The sequence below is a fragment of the Rhinoraja longicauda genome, chromosome 9 (assembly GCF_053455715.1).
Source record: "Rhinoraja longicauda isolate Sanriku21f chromosome 9, sRhiLon1.1, whole genome shotgun sequence".
Classification (NCBI taxonomy): domain Eukaryota; kingdom Metazoa; phylum Chordata; class Chondrichthyes; order Rajiformes; family Arhynchobatidae; genus Rhinoraja; species Rhinoraja longicauda.
Window position 1 is genome coordinate 3,116,084 of NC_135961.1, and position 22,131 is coordinate 3,138,214.

At 43.1% G+C, this 22,131-nt stretch overlaps 1 protein-coding gene across 2 annotated transcripts in view; it reads right to left on the reverse strand.

The window, feature by feature from the left end:
• Positions 1-22,131, reverse strand: part of zdhhc14 (zDHHC palmitoyltransferase 14) — a 108,371-nt gene that overhangs the window by 20,508 nt on the left and 65,732 nt on the right. For both annotated transcript variants that reach the window (XM_078404699.1, XM_078404700.1), the window contains exons 4-8: positions 14,051-14,188; positions 11,662-11,710; positions 4,087-4,189; positions 1,294-1,403; positions 334-436 (exon numbers count right to left, since the gene is read on the reverse strand). In XM_078404699.1, coding sequence (XP_078260825.1) covers positions 334-436; positions 1,294-1,403; positions 4,087-4,189; positions 11,662-11,710; positions 14,051-14,188 — 503 coding nt within the window. The remainder of the gene's footprint in view (positions 1-333; positions 437-1,293; positions 1,404-4,086; positions 4,190-11,661; positions 11,711-14,050; positions 14,189-22,131) is intronic.

Sequence of the window (22,131 nt, forward strand, 5' to 3'; positions counted from 1 at the left end):
AGTTTTGCATTTTATGTAAAGGACAAAAAGTACCTCATACATTTCCGTCCTAAAAGATTGTATTAGGCCTCAGATGTAAATATTCTTCCTTATAAATAGGGAAAAATTATATTTCCGTACAGCTGAAAGCTGACCGTACACATATTCCTGTGAAGCAATTACGTTGTTCAAGCCGTTCAGGACAGCGTTTTAGTCACAGTAGCTTGGATCAACTGTTTTTATGTGACATGGTTTTCCTGGAATATCTGAAAATGGACTACTGGAAGAGTTGGAAGATGATGGACATAAACAATGAAAGGGTCTTGGTGAGCAACACTATGGTATGGATCCTACCATGTTGCTCTGAGTTTGTGTGGCCCCATAAGTGGCGATTCCATTTGGTGGCACTACGGCCTGCGGTGTATCTGACTGGATCGATCCTCTTCGATCAATTAAGCTATTAAAAAATTATAAAAGTATCGTTAGTAGTTATCTACATTTAAAATTAATGCAAATTTCTTAATGGTTACGAGAATCAGAAATAACATAATTAGCTTTTTAAATATATGAAAGCAACAAATAATTCTAGTTAAATATAATTTCCTTTTGTTTCTTTGGTCTGTCTGTTACTTTTGCAAAAGCAAATGAGTGCTGGTGCCACTATCAGAGCTCTTCCACAAACTATCAAGCATGATAGCTATTAGTAATTTATGTTAAATCACTTTTGACTTAATTTAATTTTGGTATTGCTTCAATTGTCTAATTTTGCAGACCATAAAATCTCCACAATGCTAAGAACGTTAAATATCTTCAAGAGTCACTGCAAGGGATATCCTTAAATGGAAATCATTAAAGCAAATGATCTATGATGATTTTTTTTTTAAAGTACACCTTTTAAAGTTAAAGGAATTCTAGGGCCATTGTCTTGGTGAAATTTGCCATAACAATGATTTGCAGCAGTCTATTAGAACAGAAAGAATATTGACAGGAAGAGGTCAACATCCCATGAGGAATGGTGAAAAATAATACATTCAAAAACATTTTGTGTCGATTTTGTTTGTAATAACGGGTGATAAAAGTCTTGAACAGTAACTGCATAAATAACTCTTATAAGACATGTTCCATGGAGCCTTAACAGCATAATTATTTCATAACAGATTTTGATTCTTGTTGATTTTTTTTGTTGAAACAATTACTATCCAAATGCAAGTACAAGGTTAACAACCCAGCTTCTCTTTGTATGTAGAATGGAAAAGGTTGAAGTGAAAGAAAAGGCTGAATAATGTCCAATTCCCCATTGCAATAATTTCCTACCTTGGTGGCAATGGTCCACACAAAGCTGCACAACAATTTGTGAAGATGTTCCCATAGCTATATGGATTATAATTATCTTTGCTTCTTTTGTTTGACCAAGATCCTTTAATCTGCAAGAATAAAATTATTGCGATTATTGCTCAAAATTGATGTGAGGAAAGCAGTGCATGAAGGTGTCTTCATCTGAAAACTGCTGCAATCATTGCGTCCAGATCTACAACTGTCCACAGATCTAATCTCTTCACAACTTTCAATCAGCTGCCTATTTCAGTAGGCCACTGTTTAGTTTAGTTTATTGTCACATGTACCAAGGTGCAGTGAAAAGGGGTTTTGCATGCTATCCAGTCAAAGAAAAGACTCTATATGAAAACAATAGACAATAGGTGCAGGAGTAGGCCATTCGGCCCCTTGAGCCAGCACCACCATTTAATGTGATCATGGCTGATCATTCTCAATCAGTACCCCGTTCCTGCCTTCTCCCCATAACCCCTGACTCCGCTATCCTTAAGAGCTCTATCTGGCTCTCTCTTGAATGCATTCAGAGGATTGGCCTCCACTGTCTTCTGAGGCAGAGAATTCCACAGATTTACAACTCTCTGACTGAAAAAGTTTTTCCTCATCTCCGTTCTAAATGGCCTACCCCTTATTCTTAAATTGTGGCCCCTGGTTCTGGACTCCCCCAATATTGGGAACATGTTTCCTGCCTCTAACGTGTCCAACCCCTTAATAATCTTATGCTTCGATAAGATCCCCTCTCATCCTTCTAAATTCCAGTGTATACAAGCCTAGTTGCTCCAGTCTTTCAACATATGACAGTCCGCCATTCCGGGAATTAACCTAGTAAACCTACGCTGCACGCCCTCAATAGCAAGAATATCCTTCCTCAAATTTGGAGACCAAAACTGCACACGGTACTCCAGGTGCGGTCTCACTAGGGCCCTGTACAACTGCAGAAGGACCTCTTTGCTCCTATACTCAACTCCTCTTGTTATGAAGGCCAACATTCCATTGGCTTTCTTCACTGCCTGCTGTACCTGCCTGCTTCCTTTCAGTGACTGATGCACTAGGACACCCAGATCTCGTTGTATGACCCCTTTTCCTAACTTGACACCATTCAGATAATAATCTGCCTTCCTATTCTTACCACCAAAGTGGATAACAATGGTACAATGAATACAGTGGATACAATGATACAGTGGATACAATGAAATTGCTCACAGAGTACAGATAAAGGATAAAGGGTATATTAATTATTATAAGATAAAGTCAGATAAAGTCTGATTAAAGACAGTTCAAAAGTCTCAAAAGTGGAGTTGATCAGGACCACACTCAAGCTGGTGAGAGGACGGTTCAGTTGCCTGATAACAGCTGGAATGAAACTGTCCCTGAATCAGGACCAATGCGTTTTCAAACCTCTGTGCCTTTTGCCTGATGGGAGAGGGGAGAAGAGGGAATGGGGCGAGACTGGTCCTTAATTATGCTGGTGGCCTTGCTGAGGTAGTGTGAAGTTTACATGGATTCGATGAAAGGGAGGTTGGTTTGCATGATGGTCTGGGCTACGTCCACAACTCTGTGCAATTACTTGGGGTCTTGGATGGAGCTGTTCCCAAACCATTTTGTCATTCATCCCAATAAAATGCTTTCTTCAGCACATCCGTAGATGTTGGTGAGGGTTGTTGGGACATGCCGAACTTCCTAAGTCTTCCAAGGAAGTAGAGGCGTTTCTTAGCCATAGCTTCGGTGTGGCTGGTCCAGGACAAATTGCTGGTGACATTTATTCCTAAGAACCTGAAGCTTTCGACCATCTCAACTTCAGCGTCATCAATATATACCAGCGAATGTGTACTGTTTTGCTTCTTGATGTCAACCAATGGAGCCTGTCTTCCAAGTTGCACATCAGTTGTTTAACATTAGCCCTTTCAATTGTTACTGCTGGCTAACTAACCAATTCCTGTCTCAAACAACCTGAATACTTGGGGGTGACCATTCCTATGTCAACAGAAACTATTCTTGAGTACAAAATATTGTGTGAGTCCACTTGATCTGCCCTACACCAATTTAATTATAATAATTATATCAGTAAATGTGTCACAAAGTGTTAAAACCGACAAAACTAAATGGTTTACATACTTTCTTGAACCTGAACATTTGGTGGCCTCGGTGACTACATAAATAATTTTATTAATGAGAAAATCTATGTTCTGCCAGTAATGCTTGAAATAAATGTACAATGATTAAAAAAAGGGACCATAGTTAATTTTACTCTTCCAGACATTGAGACTGCCTCCAAAGCAACCAAATAACAAATGAAAAAGCTACTATTTACATTTTGTTATCCCATCCTAATTGAGGGAAAAGAAAATTCTAGTCTTAGCTCTTTCACGGCATTACCTGCATGACAACTGAATGTGTTTGATCTCAAGCACAATTGTCTTTGTTCATGTTGGTAGGAGCAGAATTAGGCCAATCGGCCCATCAATCCTACTGCGCCGTTCAATTATGGCTGATCTATTTCTCCCTCCTAACCCCATTCCACTGCCTTCTCCCCATAACCCGACACCCATACTAATCAAGAATCTATCTCTGCCTTAAAAATATCCATTGTTTTGTAATGATCACCATGATTTAAGGTAAATGAGCTTGATAACTAAATTATTTGATATCAGCACTTCCAAACTACTTAGCCATCTTGCTTATCAGGCGGCAATAGAAACTGATAATTATTATCCAGCACTAAGAATGACAATCAAACTGAATACATCTTACTTATATGAAATAATCCAAAATACTTACATCTTCATTTGTGGTCTGGTTTGAGCTAATCAGATATGTATGAAATCCTGAAAGTCCAAGGATTGACCACACAGAGAAGAAACAAACAACAGCTTCCAGGACAGTAACAATGGAGTCAAGGAGTAACCATGAAATAAGACTGAGAAAAGAAGACAATGCAGAAAACACATTCTGGAATTCACACCCACGTTTGCTGATTGTGGTATTCTGAAAAACCATGGTAGAAATTCCCAAATAGAAACTTTGAGATTTACATATGTGTATAAATATGATACTGGGACATAGAAGCGTGACATAGACACCCAAAAATTAATTGTTGTAAAAACCAATGCAAACACATTTATTTACAAGTTTGACAACCGTCTGACTCTATCAAAAAGAAAGATAGTTCCACAACCGCAAGTAGTTTTTTCAGGTAATTTAAAATTTACCATAAAAGTGTTAACGTACGTAACATGGTGTCTCAATGGCATTTTATTGCAATGGTAGAACTTCTTTTTTCTAATTCATTAAAGTGTAGTTATTCATCCTATCCATGGCGGTCCACAATGAAATTGGACAGTAAACCAATTTATTTACCGTCAGGCCATTTGACAGGTAGATTGGAGGCAAGTTTGACAGCGTGGGAATTTTCGCGATGTTTTTGGCCTCTGCCATTACATGTAAAGTGAGCTCCAAACCCAGATATTCAACCCACAAACCAGATATGCATCTCCCTTACATTTTCAAAGAATGCCCACACACTTTTCACAAAAATCCAGGTAACCACTTAAATTTTTTTTTTTTTTAATACAGCTCTTAGTAAACTGGAAGTAAATCCGGTTTATTCCTTGTTACAGTGAAGCTTGGATTTTAAGTAACCTACACAAGGTGTTATAGTTCAAAACTCTCAAGTACTTACCGACTTGTTAGTGATTTCAGCGAAAATTAGGACGCCGGAGAAGCACTGACAGCGTGGGAATTTTGCGATGTTTCAGAAGGGTGTAATCTCGACCTGACTCGGCTAGTATTTCCCCCAAAATACATTTAAAATACAAACAAAATCTTACTTTTCAAAACGCAGACAAGATGGTGTCCGATGGGCAGCTTTCATTAGGAAGATAGCGCTGGACAATTGAACGTCTCCTGTATTTAAACAGCAGACGCTCCGAAGACACGAAGGGTCATCAGGCTGCAGCACCGTCAGCAGAAAACTGACAAACTACACTGACACTTACTTATAAAATGTTTTTATAAAAATGTTTTTATAAGTTGACAAATCCACCAGACATGAAAACAGCGGGTTAATGATGCCTGCTTATGTACGTAACGATTTGGACACGGAGAACAAAGTAAGCACATTATGTCTCGTTTGCTTTAAAGTATGTTGAGTTAAGAATTTTTGGACATATATATTTTTTACTTGGCTTGAGCATCATAGAAACAAATGAATATCGATCCGAAAAATATTCATTTTTCATGATTTCCAACGGCATCTTACGTACTTAACTCTCAGGACACGATGAGTTACGTACATGAGCATGATATTTTTTACTCTCCCAAATTAATATGTGCAACTAATTTCTCCAAGCAAAGTCGGGTTTGGAAAGGCATATCAAAGGTCCTCAAAAAAATTTTGTTTAGACAAATGTAGGCCATTACGATACGTATATATTTTTACATAAGTTATGATGTGTAAAAAATGTCACATTTTTGTGTCCAATTATGGGTCAAAATCAAAAACAAATTTTAATTTTACAACAGTTGAAGAAAGTCTGGAACCATAAGTTTATATTATGTATTACATGGCTATATGAAGTACCACATACAAGCAAAACTTTCCCATCAAGTAAACAGAATATACTTTTGCAGACAAATGAAAATAACATTAAAAAATCTCTCCAGTATCATATTTTTATACATATGCAAAATATGATGCTGTTAAGAGGAGATTTTGAATAAGTGCTACACCCTTGACCATCTAACGATAACTTCCATCTATGATGTTATTTTGTGAATTGCAAATCATTCTCCCTGAGATATGTTGCACAAATACACCACAGAGTACACTTTCAAGTCTAACCTCACAAAAAATGAGCAGCTTTGTACATAAGGTATCACAAAATGCTGGAGTAACTCAGCAGGTCAGGCAGCATCTAGGAGAGAGGGAATGGGTGACGTTTCGGGTCGAGACCCTTCTTCAGTCTGAAGAAGGGTCTCGACCCGAAACGTCACCCATTCCCTCTCTCCTAGATGCTGCCTGACCTGCTGAGTTACTCCAGCATTTTGTGATACCTTCGATTTGTACCAGCATCTGCAGTTATTTTCCTACAGCTTTGTACATAAGGTAACTCATGCGTATGGGCATTCATAAGCAATGCAAAGGATGGGGGAAAACTCAATTTCATCCAACTTGATTCAATCCCTACAATTATTTTTTTTTCTTTTCCAATTTAAATATTCTGTTTGAAATCAGAAATTATTAAGGGCCAAAAGAATGAACAGTTGAGAACATTAGCTGATTGTGAGGAAGAATGATTTCAAATGTTGGAAGCTATCCATTTTTTAGTGTCAGAAGCTATTAAAACTGGAAAAAAACAGATTTAATGTCTAATACTGGACAGTTTCTATTTAGGCCAGCGGTGTGAGCTTTAGAGGGAACCTGTTGAAGAACTTTTTGCACTCAGAAAGTAATTGGAATCTGAATGCACTGCCCAAAAGGGTGGTGGAGGCAAATACTCTCACAATGTTTCAATTGCCAAAGCATAGAAGGCTACGGGCCATGGGCTGGTCAATGAGAAAAGCATAGATAGGTAGTGTGACAGAGTGATGCATGGAAACAATTCTACTGTCCAACTCGTTCAAGCTGACCAAAGTGTCCCATCTTAGCTCTTTTTTGCCCATATATATCGCTCTAAACCTTTCCTGTCCATGTACCTAACCAAATGACTTTTAACTGTTGTTACAGTACCTGCCTCAACTACTTCGCCTTGCAGCTCATTCCAATTACTCACCACCCTCTATGTGGAAAAAATTGCCTCATGTTCCTATTAAATATTTTCCCTCTCACTTTAAACCTATGCTATTGATTTCCCTTCACTGGGAAAAAGATTTTGGGCATTCAGCCCATCTATTCCCCTTATAACTGTATACATTTCAATATGGTCACCCCCCCAGTCACTTACCACTCCTGACAGCTTAGGCCCTTGAGTCCTAGCAACATCCTTGTAAATCTCTGCACTCTTTCTAGTTTAATGGCATCTTTCCTATAGCAGGGCGATCCCAAACTGACACTATACTCCAAGTACGGCCTCACCACATCTTGTACAAATGTAACATCCCAATGTTTAGTTTAGTTTAGACATACAGAGTGGAAACAGGCCCTTCAGCCCACCGAGTCCACACCAACCAGCAATCCCCACACATTAACACTATCCTACACACACTAGGTGCAATTTTACATTTACACCAAACCAATTAACCTACAAACCTGTACTTCTTTAGAGTGTGGGAGGAAACTGAAGATCTTGGAAAAAAACTCACGCAGGTCACGGGGAGATTGTGCAAACTCCATACGGATAGCAGCCGTAGTCGGGATTGAACCCGGGTGTCTGGCGCTGTAAGGCAGCAACTTTACCGCTGCAACACCATGCTGCCCTGAATTGTCTGCAGTCAATTCTCTGACTAATGAAAGCAGCATGCCAAAAGCTTTCTCACCATTCAAAAATCCAAAAGGCGTTTCTGTGCTAAATGACTATCAACAGACTGGTCATGTGGTGAATAAAGAGGCAAATGGAAGTCCTTCGGGATAATTATAAAGTAAGGCATATACAGGAAAACAAGCAAGGAAAGGGAAATAAATAGCAGGATACTAAGAAACACAGAATGCACATCCTTGAATTTGACAGAATAGTAACATAGTTTAGGTGAGAAACTGGATGTAGAAGCATAAAGGTCATGTTAGAACTGTATAAAATGCTGGTTACAGCTAATGTACTGTGAACAATTCACCATAATACAGGTTGTGATTTTTGTATGAAGAGCATACAAAAGAAACTTACATTGTCAAGGCAGGAGAATTATAATCTGATGAGAAACTGGCCAGGTTGTAATTGCTTTCTTTGGAACAAAAGAAATTGAGTGCAGATCCAATCGAGATGCATACAATTCTGAGAGGTATAGATAAAACAAGGTCTATTTCTTTTAGTTGTGTCAAAAATCAAAAAGCCTAGATTTATATTAACTGATAGGGGGGGGGGGGTTAGAATTAATTATTTAGCCAAATGACTTGAATGGGTGAAATTACCTGGAGGTAGAAGCCCTCTTCGTATTATAAAGTACCTGGTTTCTCAAATAGCACAAAGAGCTATAAACGACAAAGCTATGGACTGAGCTGGGAAGTAAGATAAATAACTTTCTTCTTGGCTGGCATAAATATGATAAGTTAAATGTGCCATAATCTTGATAATCTTCAAAATGTTGCAGCTGCTTTGATCCTGACCATGGGACCTTTTGACGTGGAATTCATAAGTTTATCCAACCACCATTTGTTTCACTTTGGGCGCTCTCGTTTCCTTCCATATTCTAAAAACATGTTGGTAGGACTATTGAATACTCTTTGGTGCAGGTAAGTAGCAAAAGAATCAAAGGGGAGGTAGAAGAATAACTTTAGGAATTGCTACAAGTATTGAATTTCATGAAGAGACCAAGATTGCTGCATGTTCAAGGCTTCGTGTTTATGCAGAAAGAACATAGGAACATAAGTAACCACAGTAGGAGTGTAATCTGCATTTTCGTGACAGTTCTGCCATTCAAAAGGAGTCTTTTCCTGCAATATAATTTTCTGGCCCTATTCCCAGTGTCTTGTCCTCCAAATATCCAATATAATTTTTGAAAGGAGATCAACGACTGAGCTTCTGGGGTAGAGAATTCCAAACACTCACCATCCTCTATGAAGAAATGTCTTCTCATTTCAATCCAAAATGGCCTATCCCTTATTGTTGAACTGTAACTGCTAATTTTGCAATCCTCAGCCAAAGGAAACAACATCCCACATCTACCCTATCCATCTCTCTAAGAATTCTACAAGCTTCAATGACATTACTTTGCATTCTTTAAAATTCTAATGAAGAGGATAAGCATCATTAATGCAGACAAAATAACAAGTAACTGCTATCCCAAGTAACAACCTAATGAATCTTTGCTGCACTTTCTCTTTAACAACTAAACTATTTTTAAGGTAAGGAGATCAAAATTATTCCAGGTTTGATCATGCCAAGGCTGTATATAATTAAAGTATTACATCTTTACTTTTACTTTAAAATCGTCTTGCAGTTTAGAATAACATCCCAATTGCACGTTTCACCTGCCTTTAAAGAGAGCACAAGAACACCCAGTCAATCACCATTTTAAAAAAAATACTCAGCATTCTGTTTTCTCTATCAAAGTGTAAAACCTTAGGGCGGTCACGGTGGCTCAACGGTAGAGTTGCTGCCTTACGGCGAATGCAGCGCCGGAGACCCGGGCTCGATCCCGAGTACGGGCGCTGTCTGTGTGGAGTTTGTACGCTTTCCCCGTGCCTTGCGTGGGTGTACTCCGAGATCTTCGGTTTCCTCCCACACTCCAAAGACGCACAGGTTTGTAGGTTAATTGGCTTGGTAAACGCATAGGATAGTGTTAAAGTGCGGGGATCACTGGTCGGCGTGGACCCGGTGGGCCGAAAGGGCCTGTTTCCACGTTGTATTATTGAACGTTGTATCACTGCATATTTTTCCACACTGCACTCAGTGCCATTTTGTTGCCACTTATTCAGTCGCTCTACATTTCCTTGAAACTGCTTTGCGTCCTCATTACTATTCCTATTCCTAATATTCTTAGCATAATCAACAATTTGGATATGTCACATTTGATCCCCCCTACCAAATCATTGATAACATGATGTGAACAGTAGAGCTCAAGCACAGATCCCTCTGATAGCACACGAGTCACAACCAACTAAACTGAGACGGACCCACTATTCCTAAATTTTATCTTTTATCTGTTAGCCAAATATCAATCCACATAAGTATACTAGACGGGCCTGGACCCATTGGGTCCAAACCTCTCCTGCGAGCCCGGCAACCCCCGTTGGATCCAAACCTCTCCAGCGGGCCCGGCAACCCTCCCCCAACTGACAACCCGTGGACCCTTTGCCGGCCGGGGAATCTCCCCGGGTCCGTGGGCGGGCGAGGGGGGACCACTCACCCCGGCCCCGGGTGGCCATCGCGGCAGCCAGAGCGAACCGTTGACCCGTTGGGTGCAACCCTCTCCTGCAGCGGCAGCTCGACGGCGACGGCCATCTTCTTTGACCCTCTGCCGCAGCACTGCACCACGGGAGGAAGGTCAGGCACGGTGCACGCCAGGACGGGCGCTGGTCCTCCCAGCGGGGGGGGGGGGGGGGGGGGGGAGCGTATTTATTAAAGTTTATTAAGTTAATTGCTTTTAAAATGTAAGAAAACTTGATCGATCGAGACCGCAGACGAATGGTGAGTCGGGTGGGCCTAAAATTGTTGCGCCATGTGTACCGTTTTGGCTGTATTTCAGGAACAAATATATCCACAAACCCACAATTATACAAGATGAGAGTTTGAGTAATATATAGATTACACCTAATTCCATGAGCTCTAACTTTGTTCATCCAATTTGAGTGGGATTTTATTGCAAGCTTTGCATCAATCAATATATGTAATTATCTACGATTTACCCAATCTACTCAAAGAATTGCAATTATTCGAACATAACTAGATTTTCATAAATCTAGGTTGATTCTACTCAATCATATTATTATTCCCAAAAAAACTGTTCAAAATTGTTAGCATTTGCTTGGAAAAATTACAAACATTTTTTGTATTTCTCAATAAGTTCAGGTCCAGATCCACTTTGAAAACAGAGAATGCAATGCAAATTCATTAGTCATTTCATTTTTTCCTGAAATAATTCACCTGGATAATTCAACTGCCAGCTTTTCATATGCGTTGATAACATCTATATTACTTCCAACTAAAATGTCATTAACTGGAAAAGAGAATACACATAAGGATGATTCTTATGTGGCAATTAGATGAATGCTGTTCAGAAAATAACATGGAATAATGATGCGACCCCTTTATATGCAAATTGGCCGCAAATCCAGGGATCAAGTTTTTTCTCTTTGTTTAATTAGTTAAGAAATGTTTGACTTACAATTCATTCAAGGCTAGTTACTTTTAACATATTAGTTGTCACTTCTGGCAAGTCATGCCACAATAAAAAAATATGAACTGAATGGTCCAGGAAGTAGTCTAACAGTGTACACTGTAAAATGCCCCACTCCAAAAATGCTTGTTTATTCTAGAGATATAATGCGCCTCTACAGCCAAAACATAACGATAATTCCAGTATGTCATGAATTTAAAAAAATGTCAGTATCAGGATATTCAACAAAAAAAGAAATAAAACTTTGAAGAATTGAATAGTATGTTGCTAAGAAAATGCAGCCTGCATTAGGCATCACTACACATGCTGAAATAGTGAATCTTGTTCTGAACTTTATTCCCCAAATGTAACAGTAAAGGATATCTTGCAGGACTGTCTTTTAGTGCATTTAGAAATCCTGTCTTCTGAGATCCTATATTAAATTAATCAAATATTAGGTTAAGAAAATATCATGGTTCAATGAAAAAAATACAATTAAATGCAATAGTTTATGATTTACTTATTCCAAAGTATAAGGATAGCAATCAAATACTATTACAGACTATCCCGGGTCACAAATCGGTTTTGTTTTTACAGATATCTTTAAGTCCATTTTGTACATCAGTTGGAAAATACACAAAAATTTGGTAACCCAACGTTTGTAGAGTCATAGTTCATAAGGTCATAAGGAATCGGAGTAAAATTAGGCCATTCGGCCCATCAAGTCTACTCCGCCATTCAATCATGGCTGATCTATCTCTCCCTCCAAATACCTTTCTCCTGCCTTCTCTCAATAACCTCTGATACCTGTACTAATCAAGAATCTATCTATCTCTGCCTTAAAAATATCCACTGAGTTGGCCTCCACAGCCTTCAGTGGCAAAGAATTCCACAGATTCACCACCCTCTGACTAAAGAAATGTCTCCTCATCTCTTTCCTAAAAGAATGTCCTTTAATTCTGAAGCTATGACCTCTAGTTCTAGACGCTCCCACTAATGGAAATATCCTCTCCACATCCACTCTATCCAAACCTTTTACTATTCTGTACGTTTCAATGAGGTCCCCCCTCATTCTTCTAAACTCGAGCGAGTACAGGCCCAGTGCCGACAAACGCTCATCAGAGGTTAACCCACTCATTGCTGGGATCATTCTTGTAAACCTCCTCTGGACCCTCTCCAGAGCCAGCACATCCTTCCCCAGATATGGGGCTCAAAATTGCTCACAATATTCCAAATGCGGCCTGACCAGCGCCTTATAGAGCCTCAACATTACATCCCTGTTTTTGTATACAAGCCCTCTTGAAATAAATCCTAGCATTGAGTTTGCTCTCTTTACTACCGATTCGACTTGCAGATTAACATTTTGGGAATCCTGCACCAGCACTCCCAAGTCCCTGGATTCTCACCCCATTTAGAAAATAGTCTACGCCTTTATTCCTACTACCAAAATGCATGACTCCACACGTTGCTACACTATATTCCATCAGCCACTTCTCTGCCCACTCTCCCAACCTGCCCAAGTCCTTCTGCAGAGTCCCTGCTTTTTCTCCACTACCTGCCCCTCCACCTATTTTCATATCATCCGCAAACTTTGCCACAAAGCCTTCAATACCCTCGTCCAAATCATTAATATACAACGTGAAGAGCAGCGGCCCCAGCACCGAGCCCTGCGGAACTCCGCTAGTCACTGGCAGACAAGCAGAAAAAGGGTATTTTAAACACTACCTTTTAAACTATTTTAAATTAAAATACCACAGGACTTTATGGAAACAAAATAATAATTTACTATTAATTACCAATGTTCAATAATCACTTCTGTAAACTAGTTGTATCCTTTATAAATTGATGTTAGACTGTCTTAATCCAGTTTCTACATGTATTTGCCAGCAATTGGCCGACCACACTCAGAACGCCACAGGATGGGTTGACATGGGAAACAAGATGATGAATATGGGATACCTGATACCTTTTACCTGATGAGCAGAAACACTTACAAACAAAATTCACAAAGTATGCAGTTTCTCATATTCAGTTGATAGATCCCGTGACAAAGAGCTAAACATGTTTTTATTCAAATAAAAACACCCAATGTTCTTAATTTACATTGTTCTGTGTCAAAATTTTCCCATTTCACTAGGGTATTTTGTGGATAGACACAAAAAGCTGGAGTAACTCAGCGGGTCAGACAGCAACTCTGGAGAAAAAGAATAGGTGACGTTTTGGGTCAAAATATTTCGCTTGGGCAGCTTACAACCCAGTGGTATGAATATTGATTTTCTAACCTCAAGTAACTCGTGCATCCCCTCTCTCTCCGTCCCTCCCCCACCCTAGTCATTGTACTAGTTTCACTGTCATTCTGGTGAGGTTCTTTGTCTGTAACTTGTTTTCACCTAGCCCGTAGCTAACAATCTGTCTCCTTTATCATCGTTAAATGCATAACTTTTTTGCATAACTTTCATCCAGTCTGAAGACGGGTCTCGACCTGAGGCCTATTTCTCTTCTCCAGAGATGCTGTCTGACCCACTGAGTTACTCCAGCTTTTTGTGTTTATCTTTGGTTTAAACCAGCATCTGCATTTCCTCCCTACCCACTAAGTATTTTGTGGATTGGATTGACAATTGTTCCATTGGAAAAATACTACTTTGTATTAGCAATTCATGTTCTGTGAAATACATTTTCACCCAATCAGAAACTCCAATTTGCTTCATATTAAATCATGGAAATTGAGTTAGTGAAGCCACTCTACAATAGACTAAATGAATGCAATACTTACGGAGAATGACATGAGTGATGACGAAAGCGAAGATGAATACCGTCAAAAGTGACAGCGACAAAATAAACATGTAAAAAAATCTGTAGTTCCTTTTTCCCACGCAGTTGCCCACCCAAGGACAATGGTGATCAAATCGTTCTAATGGGGGAAGAACAACATTGGAAGACAAATTTAAGCATTAGGTTACAAACTGAAGTTTGCTTGAGAGGTTATTTCAAGCCAATTTATTCTGTACCAACATTAGGGAAATATTTTGAATCCCACATCGGTTCTTCATCCAAATATAATGCATTATATTGTACATACTATTCTAGCAACAGAAACAGACACAATTAATCTAATGGATCAGATTTTTCAGCTTTATTTCACAAAATGCTGGAGTAACTCAGCAGGTCAGGCTGCATCTCAGGAGAGAAGGAATGGGTGACATTTCGGGTCGAGACCCTTCTTCAGACTGATGTCAGGGGGGCGGGGCAAAGGACCTGCTGAGTTACTCCAGCATTTTGTGAAATAAATACCTTCGATTTGTACCAGCATCTGCAGTTATTTTCTTACACTAGATGTTTCAGCTTCACTTATTAGCTTCATATAGTTTGCATTATTAAAAAGAATGATAAGGAAAATGGACTTGCAAGTAGAAATCACAAATCTTCTCAAATAAACCTGCTTTAAGATCAAAACACATGCAATATAAATGCCGAAAGGCACTAAATGTAAGATTAGGTTTTAAGTGCCCAAATGAACTCAACAGGGAAGACTTTAATAATAAATTCAAGTCAAGGACGTGTTGGTGAGAACTTTTATTTCAGGGAGATCAAGTACAAGTTGACAATGAAGTGGAACGTGCATTATCTGCCAACTATAGCTTGGTTTCTGAAGTTGGGGTGACGTTGGATCTGCAGTGGAGGTTCCAAATCTGAGAAGGATGATCCACAGTGCCTTTCTCTTGATAGAAGAACGCTGGAGGCTAAAGGAAACATTTTGGATCTTCCAGAGTTTAGTCAAGTGTGGACAGATTAAGTCTTTGAATATCAAGATTTGCACAAGGGCAACAAATTTCCTATGCAGGCTTCATGGAGCATCTGAAAGTGGTGTGGGAAACAGTTTTGCCCTGTGTGCAGAGGGGAGCAGCTATAGGTTCCACTTGTAACATAGTCAGCAAGGCAAATATATTAGTCATTGACTTCAGAATGTGGAGTAGAGAACACACTATAGTGTACATCAATGTTGCTGAAGTGGAGATGGTCAAGAGTTCACCATCAATTTGTCCTAGTCCAACAATATTGACCCTATGGCCAAGAAAGGATTCAAACTCCTCTACTTCCTCAGAAGACTAAGGAAATTTGGCACATCTCAAATGACTCTTACAATCTCCATCAGGATGCACCACAGTTTGCTTTGGCAAGTGCATCACGCAAAACAGCCTCCTCCCTTTAACTCCATTTACAGTTCATTCTGCCTCAAGAAAGCAGCCAACACGTCTGTGTTCTTTGGTTTGTGTGCTCGGTAAGCCGAAAGGGCCTGTTTCCGCGCAGTATCTCTAAACTAAACAATTCAATGCTGGTTGGTAAGCTGGACTTAATGTGCGCCATAACAAGCATTTCAAAGCACATCATAATGATGGATGACAAGCCCACTAACGGTAGTCATTGAGGTCGCCATGAGATCTTGCTTTGCAGGTGGGCATCTCAGAACGCAGTAGAGAGAGATTAAAGATGTCCGTGAACACTACCACTAGTTGGTCCTCACAGTTCCTAAGGGCGCGACCAGAGCCTCCATCGGGGCCAGTTCCTTTACATGGGTTCACCCTCAGGAAGGCCGACCTAACTTCTGCAACAGTGACAATGGCAAAAGGCACGCTCGAAAGGCTCACTTGAGTTAGATAGAGCTCATGGGGCTAGCGGAATCAAGGGATATGGGGAGAAGGCAGGCACAGGTTACTGATTGTGGATGATCAGCCATGATCACAATGAAGGGCCCAATGGCCTCCTCCTGCACCTATTTTCTATGTTTTCTATATTTCTATGAGACTTACATGTAATCGCCCGAGTCCACTTCAGGCTCACAGATGGTGCGGTGACCGGCCGGCTCGTAGAGTAGGTTTTATATTTGGTTTAAAAAAAAATGTGTTCACCGTGCTAATACCCGCCCCCCCCCCCCCCCCCCCCCAATAGATTTTGTACTATACGTGCCTTTGTAAATTGCCCCACGGGGCAAATAAAGTGTTTTTGAGCTTTGAACTTGAACTGTTGGTCTTCTGCGAGCATAGAGTGCATCGTTCATCAGGGAGAGTTGCACTATCACCAGCGATGCTGCCTGATTTTTACTTTTCAGCCATTTATAGCATTCAGGCCTTGTCACCGTCGGCAGGAGTCCAAGTGATTACACTCGGTACTAGACCACTAGACCCGATCCACTAGATCTCACCCGTGGCTAATGATGATTCATATATCTCAGCCTGGACTCCTGCAATTTCATCTGCAGCTTCTCACAGTGTCCTCAGATATATATGATCAGATGCAGGAAAAATGTTCCCAATGTTGGGGGGAGTCCAGAACCAGGGGCCACAGTCTAAGAATAAAACTGAGGTGAGAAAATACTTTTTCACCCAGAAAGTTGTGAATTTGTGGAATTCTCTGCCACAGAAGGCAGTGGAGGCCAATACACTAGATGAATTTAAAAGAGAGTTAGATAGAGCTCTAGGGACTAGCGGAGAAGGCAGGCACAGGTTACTGATTGTGGATGATCAGCCATGATCACAATGAATGGCAGTGCTGGCTCGAAGGGCCAAATGGCCTCCTCCTGCACCTATTTTCTATGTTTCTATGTCCCGAGAGATTCTACCTTCATATGCCTTACGGCACATGTGTCAAACTCAAGGCCCGCGGGCCGAATCCGGCCCGCCACGTCATTTTATGTGGCCCGTGAGAGCTTAATTGTCATTGGTCAAATATCTTTTAAGTTACAGACATTTTAAACTTTAAAAGTTTCATTTCTAAACACATTTTTTAAAGGCCTCTCCTCACTCGCACAAACAAGATGGCCGCCGTTAGCGGAGCCACCTGCCCGCAATCACGGGCCCCCCTCTCCTCACTCCCCTCACACTCCTCACTCGCACACACAAGATGGCCCGCCCGCCCGCAATCACCGCCTCCCCTCTCTCCCACACCCGGGGGACACTCCCGAGCAGGAGGGAGATGGTCGGACTGATGGTCCTCATCCTTCCCTTCAACCCACGCCACGGCGTCCTCGAGTCCCCCCTCCCGCCCGGGCCATGCACCGTTACCGCACACAGGCCGCAGCGCAGCGGGCAGCTTCTGCTTCTCCTTCAGCGGCCGCTTCCACCGATGGCCCCGTCGCGACTTCACAAAGATGGCGGCCTCCTCACGCTCCGCCATCTTGTGCGCGCCTCCCGCCGCGCCTCTCTCCTCCCGACGCTCCCAGACGGCCGCCGCCCGCCTCGCGTAGTCCCACTTACGCCGCCCGCCTCGAGTAGTCCCACCGCCGCTGCCCGACTCGAGTTGTCCGGAGCTCCCTCCTCCTCCCCGCACGCTTGGTAAGTGCCTTTCGCCGCCAACGGCTCCACGGAGGGGAGTGGACGTGGGGGCCGTGGGTGGAGGGAAGGGTGGGGGTAGGGGGTGGGGGAGGAGAGAGTGGGGGGGGGTGGGGGGAGGAGAGAGTGGGGGGGTGGGGGGAGGAGAGAGTGAGGGAAAGGGGGTGGTGGGGAAAGGGGGGAGTGAGAGTGGGTGAGGAGAGGGTAGGGGGAGAGTGGGACTGGGGAGGGGGACAGCAGAGGTGGGGGGTGGTTGGGGGAAGAGAGAGTGGGGGTGGGGGGAAGGGGAACAGTGGGGGTCAGAGAAGAGGGGAGAGTGGGGGGAGGGGAAGGGTGGGAGGAGCAGAGAGTGGGGGTGGGAGGGAGAATGGGACTGGGGAAGGGGGTGGTGGTGGGGGGAACAGAGAGTGGCGGTGGGGGGAAGGGGACAGTGGGGGGGGAGGAAAGGGGGAGAATGTGGGTGGGGGGAAGGGGACAGTGAGAGTGAAAGGGGGAGGAGGGGGTGGGGAGGAGAGAGGGGGTGTGGGGGGAGGAGGGGGTAGGGGAGGAGAGAGGGGGTGTGGGGGGAAGGGGGTGGTGGTGGGGGGAAGAGAGTGGGGGTGGGGGGAAGGGGGACAGTGGGGGTGGGGAAGAGGGGACAGTGGGGGTGGGGAGGGGCAGTGAGAAGGGGTGGGGCTAAGAGGGGGGTGAGGGTGGGGGGAGGAGAGGAGTGGGAGAGAGAGAAGGGCTGGGGAGGAGAGAGTGGTGGAAAGGGGGGGGTGGGGGAGAGTGAGAGTGGGGCTGGGGGAGGAGAGAATGAAGGGGTGGGGAGGAGAGAGTGGGGGAAAGGGGGATGGTGGGGAAAGAGGGGTGGGGGAGAGTGCGAGTGGGAGGGTGGGACTGGGGAGGAGGGCAGAGTGCGGGTGGGGAGGAGGAGGGGTGGGGGGAAGGGGACAGCAGGGGAGGGGGTGGTGGGGGGTTGAGAGAGTGGAGGAGGAGGAGGAAGGGGGACAGTGGGGGTCAGGGAAGAGGGGAGAGTGGGGGGAGGGAGGAAAAGGTGGATGAGGGGAAAGGGGACAGTGAGAGTGAAAGGAGGGTGAGGGTGGGGGGAGGAGAGAGGAAGTGTGGGGGGGAGGAGAGAGGGAGTGTGGGGGTAAGGGGGGTGGTGTGGGGGAAGATAGTGGGGGGTAGAGGGAAGGGGAGAGGGAGGGAGGGGGATGGTGAGAATGCAGGTGGGGCGGGTGGTGGAGGAGAGGGTTGGGGTGGGAGAGGGGTGAGGGGAGGAGAGAGTGGGGGAGGCGGGGATGGGTGAGATGGGGTGGAGGAGAGTGGGGCTGGGGGAGAGTGAGAGTGGGGCTGGGGGAGGAGAGAATGTGGGGGGTGGGGGGGGGGGAGGAGAGAGTGGGGGAAAAGGGGGGCCAGTTACAACCGGCCCTTTGAGGGCAACCATAATGCTGATGTGACCCGGGGTGAAAATGAGTTTGACACCCCTGCCTTACGGCATCCAGCACCTCCTTGACCATAATACAGTCACTCCTGAAGACATCTCCATTAACTATCCTTAGTTCACTAGTTTTCATGTCTCCATGGTATGAGCAGAGGAGAAATACTCGGTGAGGACCTTGCGTATCGCTTGCATCTCTACACATAGATGACCACTTTGGTTTCTGAGGGAACCTAATTCTTTCTCTTGTTACCCTCTATTCTTTTTTTGAATATTATCACATATTTTGGATTAAGTTAGTTTACTTAAATTAACTTCTGATTTTGTACTTTAGCTATTTAGGTTAATTTTCCAAGAGCCTCCAAATGTCAGAAAGAAACTTGAACTGCCACTGAACTGATTATTTCCTTCAAGCATGTCTATGGACTGGGTTTTTTTCTGGCCACACCATAATGATGGAATTCCACCCAAAAAGGCAATGGTGCACAATTAGTTTTGAGGCAACTTTTGCATGGAATTATTCCCCATGAAATTTGCACAAGGTCTCACTGACTGAATGAGTGGGTGAACAGTGAATACAGGAGTCTTGCCACTGCCAGAACATTTCAGATACATAAGTTGTTAAGTATTTGGGAACTATCGGACATAATGACATAATTTGATTTTTAAGCAACATATTTGTCCACTGTACAGAACAGTAAACATACAAACATAGAACATAGGTGCAGGAGGAGGCCATTTGGCCCTTCGAGCCAGCACCGCCATTCATTGTGATCATGGTTGATCATCCACAATCAGTAACCCGTGCCTGCCTTCTCCCCATAACCCTTAATTCCGCTAGTCCCTGGAGCTCTATCTAACTCTCTTTTAAATTCATCCAGTGAATTGGCCTCCACTGCCTTCTGTGGCAGAGAATTCCACAAATTCACAACTCTCTGGGTGAAAGAGTTTTTTTTCTCACCTCAGTTTTAAATAGCCTGCAAAGTATGCAAATTAAACCTCAAACCTGCAGCAACAATCAGAGTTTTGCCTCAGTTAGTTATTTAATTAACCAGTGTTTCAATGGTAAAAAGATAATACTTCCTCTAAAATCTGAATATGTACAACTGTCCAGTCATTCTTTCCAAGAATGTTAAAAATCGCTGTAGACTATTGGCAATGCAACTACCTAACTGTTGCCACTGTACACATACAAGGAATGTGCCTTGGTGCTCTACTCACAAGTAACAACACAAACAATTGAGAATAAAGCATAAAACATTAAGAATACATCATTAGGGTTTAAACATGTGAATGAAATAAACCAGAGCAAAAGGAGGCCACAGACTTTTGGTTGTTGAGTAGAGCTACCACTCGTGGAAAAAAACTGTTTTTACGTCTGGCTGTGGCTGCTTTGACAGTCCGGAGTCACCTTCCAGAGGGAAGTGCTTGAAAGAGTTTGTGGCCAGGGTGAGAGGGGTCAGAGATGATCTTGCCCGCTCGCTTCCTGGCCCTTGCAGTGTACAGTTCGTCAATGGGGGGAAGGTTGCAGCCAACCTTCTCAGCTGTGCGAACGATCCGTTGCAGCCTCCGTCTGTCATGCTTGGTGGCTGAGCCAAATCAGACCATGATGGAGAAGGTGAGGACGGACTCAATGATGGCAGTGTAGAATTGGACCATCATTTGCCTGTGGCAGATTGTGGCAATACAACTACCTAACTGTTACCACTGTATAGACCTCACATTCTTGCAATAAAGTATTTTCCATTGAATTAGATCATTTTGTTTTGTCATGGTGTTTTTGTTAAACAAGAATTATTTGCTTTCAAGATAAATGCCAATATCCATTGCCTAACACTATATTTTCCAGAATAGAATCGAGTGCTGAAGTAAAGCAGCGGGTCAGGCAATTTCTCTGGAGGACATGGATAGGCCACATTTTGGGTGGTGACTTCTTCAGATTCCAGACTGTAATTTACAGACTGTATACAGTATAACACATTTAAAACTCACTTATCTTACCGTTTATTATGCAAATACTGATGAATACATTATTGCTCAAAATGCTGGAGTAACTCAGCAGGTGAGGCAGCATCTCAGGAGAGAAGGAATGGGTGACATTTCGAATCGAGACCCTTCTTCAGACTGATGTCAGACTCTGTCCCTCTCTTCCCCTCCCCCTTCCCAGTTCTCCCTCTATCTTCCTGTCTCCACCTATATCCTGCCCCCCTGACATCAGTCTGAAGATGGGTCTCCACAGGAGAAACCGACAACAGGTAAGGGTGATCATTTTGCTGAGCACCTGGGTTCAATCCTCAAGTGTGACACCGAGCTGCCTGTCACTTAAACTGTCCATACCATTCCCACCTGACTGTGCCTTCCTAAACTCTTGTGCGGGGTAACACGTCTTCTGTCTAGGCCCATTCCAGAGATTGAACACTCCCCAGTTTAAGGTATCTCACTTTCTCTGCCTGACCTTTGCCTGCTGATCTTTAATACAGATAGACACAAAACACTGGAGTAACTCAGCAGGACAGGCAGCATCTCTGGAGAGAAAGAATTGGTGATGTTTCGAGTCGAGATCCTTCTTCAGACTAGTCAGGGGAAAGGGGAACGAGAGATATAGACAGTTATATCGAGAGATATAGAAAAATGAATGAAAGATATGCTAAAAAGTGACGATGATAAAGGAATCAGGCCATTGTTAGCTGTTTGCTAGGTGAGAACAGGAACCTGGTGCGACTTGGGTGGGGGAGGGATGGAGGGAGATAGAATGTAGGGGTTACTTGAAGTTAGAGAAATCAATATTCATACCACTGGTTTGTAAGCTGCCCGAGCGAAATATGAGGTGCTGTTCCTCCAATTTGTGATTAGCCTCACTCTGACAATGGAGGAGGCCCAGGACAGAAAGGTCAGTGTGGGAATGGGAAGGGGAATGAAAGCGTTTTGCAACCGGGAGATCAGGTGGGTCCAGGCGGACTGAGCGATGGTGGACAGCAAAATGGTCTACGTTTGGTCTTGCCAATGTATTAGAGTCCACATCTTGAACAATGGATACAGTAAATGAGATTGGAGGAGGTGCAAGTGAACCTCTGCCTCACCTGAAAGGACTGTCCGGATCCCTGG